The 5817-nt window shown below is 35.9% G+C and overlaps 1 protein-coding gene across 1 annotated transcript; it reads left to right on the plus strand.

The window, feature by feature from the left end:
* The first annotated feature begins 842 nt into the window (after nucleotides 1-842).
* Nucleotides 843-4936, plus strand: LOC133337084 (zinc finger protein 768-like). Its single transcript, XM_061545350.1, has 2 exons — nucleotides 843-1316; nucleotides 3968-4936. Exons 1-2 carry the CDS (start codon nucleotides 843-845, stop codon nucleotides 4934-4936), a joined length of 1443 nt encoding a protein of 480 aa, XP_061401334.1.
* The last annotated feature ends 881 nt before the right edge of the window (nucleotides 4937-5817 follow it).

Below are 5817 nucleotides of genomic sequence, written 5' to 3' on the forward strand. Positions count from 1 at the left end.
ACGCCTCTTATAGACCCTTTAGAATTTTTTTAATAATCCACGCCTTTAAGAAATATTTCTAGACCCTCTAAAATTTATTCTTCCATTATTTTTTATTAATTCTCTCCTTATTTTGTCTTTTCTCTTTGCAGTTGAAACCAACTCCCATTCTCTGGAGTCTTTACGAATTTAACAGTAATTGAGCGATTAGCTGAGAGAAAGAGAACACATTTTGTATCTGAACCACTTGGCATAGAGAAACCAAAACCCCCACAATTTTCAAAACAAAATCCCATTTTGGTAAAAAATAAAAATTTATAAAAATTATCACAATAATTTTTTAACAAAGAATAAATAATAATAAAATCAAACTAAGAAGAAAGGAATAATAAAAGAAGATAAAGAAAAACAAAAACAAACCCACAAAGAAAACCCAAACAGAAAACGGCAAAACACGAAGAACCAGAGATTTTGTTTTATTAAAAGAGTAACAAAAAAAATCAACCCCTTCAAGAAAAGAGAGAGAGAAAGGAGAACAAGAGTAACAGAAATTCAAGAGAGTGAACATAAGATAAGTGATCACAAAAGAGAGAGTAATTAATACTGAAATTCAACGAATCCTCTCTCACCAACTATGAATTTGAGTAGTTATCACTGAGACTCTCCCTAAAAAGGGGAGAGTTTGAGAGATTATCACAACAACAACAACAAAAAACCGAAGAGAAAACGAAACCCATAAGCGAGAGAGAGAATTAAAACAAGAGGTTTAGCCTAGACCTAAACCCAAGCCCAACAACTGATAAATCAAAAAACACCCACCCACAAAGAAAAAATACCAGGAAGAAGAAGCAGCAGCCCACAAAATGGCAATCAACTTCTCAGCCTCGTTTGCGGCCTGCATAGCCGCCGGCCTCAAAGTGCCACGTCAAATAATGTATTGCATCACACAGGACACCGGTCAGCCCTATGTCCTCTATAAAGATTCCCAGGAAGCTGAAAGAAATGCCGCCGCAATTGGTGGTACCCCAGGACAATGGGGCACCGAAATGTATCCTGGCATACAACAACAACACTTGAGTGCACAACAACAAAATGCCATTACGGCAAATGGCCAGGCGGGAGCCTCAAATGGTCCAACATCACATTCACCCAATGGTGGTGGTGATCCACATGGTCGTGAAAATGGTGGTGCGGATGGTGGTGGTGGTGCGGGTGGAACTGGTAGACAACAGGGTTCACCCTCGACCAGTCCATACCCGCCACAACAGCAACAGCAGCAGCAACAACAACAGCAGAGAACAAACGGTACCAATGATGATGATGTGAATATGAATCAGGTGAGTAAGGAAGTTGTAGATACCGTAGATAATGAGGTAGATAAATTATCTAAAAAAATTATTTAGTTATCTAAAGAGTTGAAATAACTTTAAATTCGTTCTATGTGGTCCGGAGAACATATTCGTACATTTTAATAATAAAAAATTATCTAGCAGATAATTCAGATAATTTATCTATGCAATTTTCCTGCACTAAAACGGCTTCTAAGAGTTTGGAATAACGTCTATAACTTATCTACACACCTAAAAATTGATTTTTTAGGTTTAGATAACGTAGATAATTTATCTAGATAATTCAAAGATGTATTAAAATCCGTTAAAAAAATGAAATAATTTATCTACATCATAAAAATAAACTAAAAATCATTTTATAGGGTTTAGATAAATTATCTAAGCTATAGAGATTTATCTGTAAGCACCGGAAAGTGTAGATAATTTCTCTATATAACTTTTTAGCACTCTAAGAGCTTCGTACGGCGAGAATAATTTGTATGTATGCCTATAAATGCTTCTTTGAAATTTAGATAAGATAGATAATTTATCTAGATAATTCATAGAAAACTGCAAATCGATAAAAAGTGTCGAATAACATAATAAGAAGTTCGTAAGGCGAACATAATTTATTTGTACGCCTAAAAATAGCTCTTTGAGGTTTAGATAACGTAGATAATTTATCGAGATAATTAAAAGAAGGTTAAAAACGCTTCAAGAAGGGCGGGTTATTTATCTACAGAATTTTATTTAATTAAAAAATCATTTTATGAGGTTTAGATAACTTATCTATGCATTCAAATTTATCTACAAGCTCAAAATTTAGATAATTTATCTATAAAATAGTTTAGTACTAAATGTGCTTCTAAGATGTCGGGATAACGTCTATAATGTATCTGCACGCCTAAAAATGTTTCCTTGAGGTTAAGATAACATAGATAATTTATCTAGATAATTCATAGAGAACTGAAAATCCATTAAAAGTGTCGAAGAACACAATTTTAATAATCTAAGAATCATGTAATGAGGTTTAGATAACTTATCTATGCATTCGAGATGTATCTACAAGGTCCGAAAAATTTAGATAATTTATCTATAACATATTTTAGTACTAAAAGTGATTCTAAGATGTCGGAATAACATCTATAATGTAGCTGCACACCTAAATATGTTTCCTTGGGGTTAAGATAACATAGATAATTTATCTAGAAAATTCATAGAGGGCTGAAAATCCATTAAAAGTGCCGAAGAACATAATTTTAATAATCTTAGAATCATTTTACGAGGGTTAGATAACTTATCTTTGCATTCGATATGTATCTACAAGCTCGGGAAAGTTTAGATAATTTATCTATAAAATATTTTAGTGCTAAATGTGCTTCTAAGATGTCGGCATAACGTCTATAATGTATCTGTACGCCTAAAAATGTTTCCTTGAGGTTAAGATAACATAGATAATTTATCTAGATAATTCATAGAGGACTGAAAATACATTAAAAGTGTCGAAGAACGCAATTTTTATAATCTAAGAATCATTTTATGAGGTTTAGATAACTTATCTATGCATTCGAAATGTATCTGCAAGGTCCGGAAAATTTAGATAATTTTAGATAATTTTTTTAGTACAAAAAGTGCTTCTAAGATGTCCGGGATAACGTCTAGAATGTATCTGCCCGGATAAAAAATGTTTCCTTGAGGTTAAGATAACATAGATAATTTATCTAGATAATTCATAAAGTGCTGAAAATCCATTACAATTGTTGAAGAACACAATTTTAATAATCTAAAAATCATTTTATGAGGCTTAGATAAGTTATCTATGCATTCGAAATGTATCTGCAGGGACCGGAAAATTATAATAATTTATCTACAAGATATTTTAGTACTAAAAGTGCTTCTAAGATGTCGGGATAACGTCTATAATGTATCTGCACGTCTAGAAATGTTTCCTTGAGCTAAAGATAGCATAGATAATTTATCTAGATAATTCATAGAGGGCTGAAAATCCGTTAAAAGCGTCGGAGAACACAATTTTAATAATCTAAGAATCATTTTATGAGATTTAGATAACTTATCTAACTGTTTGAAATTTATCTTTAAGGTTAGGGGAATTAAGATAATTTATCTATACAATGTTTTAGCACTAAAGCTGCTTTTAAAAAGTTAGAATAACGTCTATAATTTTTCTGCACGGCTCAAAACACTTCTGTATGTTTTAGATAAAATAGATAATTTATCTAGATAATTCCAAGAGGGCTGGATGTTCATTAAAAAATTTTGGATTATTTATCTACACAATTTAAATAAACTAAAAATAATTTTATGAGGCGTAGATAACTTATCTATGGATTTGAAAAGTATCTGCAGTGTCCGCAAAATTTAGATAATTTATCTAAACGTTTTTTAGTACTAAAACTGATTCGAAAAACTCGGGATAACGTGTATAAATTATCTATATACACAGAAATGCTTCTTTAAAACTTAGATAATGTAGATAATTTATCTAGATAAAATATCAAAATGTAAGAAAATATTTTTTTAGATTTTCTTAACAAAGATAATTTATCTACAAATGTAAATTAATACATTATTCAGATAAAATGGCATATTTTAATATTTTCTCTTTCTCTCTCCTCCCCTCTCACTATTTATCTTTCCAGGTCAATGGTCTGCAGCAACCAAATTCCAATCCACAATCAAATCCAAACCAAAGCTCAAATGATCCCCATCAGCAGCAGCAACAAAATGCCAATGCCGCCTCCTCATCCGACAATAACCCGGCGGGGAATAATCCGCACAATGTCCAGCAGAATGGCCAGGCCAATGATCATGGCAATAATGGTTTTCCTGGCTCCCAAAATGGTGAATTGTCCAGCTATTATGCCCCCCGACATCCTGGCGCCCAAGGTGGCCTTATGGCACCACCCGGTTTCCCACCGTTACATTATCTCAATAAACCTGTGCTGCCGGGTTTAAATGGCGCAATGGATCAGGGAGCAGGTAATGGACCCAATATGGATGCATATGCCTTGCCCGAGCTACTGCCGGGACAGAATGGCTCAGCCAATGGTCAGCAACAGAATGGTGGTGCTGGTGGCACCGGGGGACATCAAAATAATACAACCAGCAATGGCACCGGTACGGGAGGTGGTGGAGGCGGCGGCGGAGGAGGTGGTAGTGGTCGCAGCCATAAACCCCCCAAACCTCACAGTGATCTGCGACTCTTCAAATGCCTAACCTGTGGCAAAGATTTCAAACAGAAAAGTACCCTGCTGCAACATGATCGCATACACACCGATGCCCGGCCGTATCCCTGCTCCGAGTGTGGCAAACGTTTTCGCCAACAATCGCATCTGACCCAGCATCTGCGCATCCATGCCAATGAGAAGCCGTTCACGTGCGGCTACTGCAATCGAGGCTTTCGCCAGCGGGCAATACTCAATCAACATGTTCGCATCCATTCGGGTGAGAAGCCCTTTGCGTGTCCCGAGTGCGGCAAGCACTTTCGCCAGAAGGCCATCCTTAATCAACATGTGCGAACCCACCAAGGCGAGCGACAGTTCTTGAATACAAAAACAAAATCCAAAAAAAAAATGAGAAACAGAAAAAAATTAGTTGAGATCACCTGAGAGTTACAGTTTAGGGCAAAATGAAACCCCCCACTTTTCGGCCTCAAAAAATCAAAATTCGATTATTGTTTTGAAAAATTGGAAATCTTCAAAATTCTCAATCCGGAAAATTCTCTGTGTGTGAAGCACTTTGTTATCAAGGAATTGGCTGATTTTCCTCGAATAATGACTTTAAGGAGAGAGAGAGGGTAAAAAATAGACTCGTTCGCCTTGCATACTTTTAGGCTGCAAAAATTAAACATTAAAAAAAATAGAATCGGAATACTCTGGTAACCTCTCCGGCACATTTTTAGGCGGGAAATCATATTTAAAAAAAATTCTGTATCACCCAGTAGCTCCTTGGCAGCCTCTGGACCCTTCGCAGTGCATACTTTTAGGCTGAAAAAAAAATTAAAATTAAAAAATTTTCCGATTTTCTATTAGATGGTAACATCTGGCTCAGTCGCCTTGAAAATTTCTAGTCTGGAAAAAATCAAAATACTCCAAACCTGCAATTGGCCTCGTGACTGCTTCTGTACCCTTCGAAGGGCAACTTTTAGGCTGAGTTTACCTAATTGACCAAGGAGGTGTCCAGAGGTTATCTACATTATCATGGAGGTGGCCTGAGGTTATCTACTTGACAATGGAGGTTGCCAACGTGACAATGAGCTAACCTGAGGTTATCTACTTGACAATGGAGGTTGCCTACGTGACAATGAGCTAACCTGAGGTTATCTACTTGACCATGAAGGTGTCCAGAAGTTATCTACTTGAGCATGGAGGTGCCCTGAGATTATCTACTTGACAATAAACGTAGCCTGAGGTTATTTAATTGACAATGGAGGTGGCCTGAGGTTATCTACTTGACAATGAGGTGTCCAGAGGTTACCTACTTGAGCATG

Source organism: Musca vetustissima, unplaced genomic scaffold, assembly GCF_032173495.1.
Source record: "Musca vetustissima isolate MV318-11 ecotype Yass unplaced genomic scaffold, APGP_CSIRO_Mvet_v1 utg64163, whole genome shotgun sequence".
In the NCBI taxonomy this organism is placed as follows: Eukaryota; Metazoa; Arthropoda; class Insecta; order Diptera; family Muscidae; genus Musca; species Musca vetustissima.

Bases quoted from the DNA above. Each gene is read 5' to 3' on its own strand.
- LOC133337084 (XM_061545350.1), top strand. From the start codon at position 843: ATGGCAATCAACTTCTCAGCCTCGTTTGCGGCCTGCATAGCCGCCGGC. The intron at 1,317-3,967 runs GTGAGTAAGGAA...TTATCTTTCCAG, and splicing joins ATGATGTGAATATGAATCAG to GTCAATGGTCTGCAGCAACC.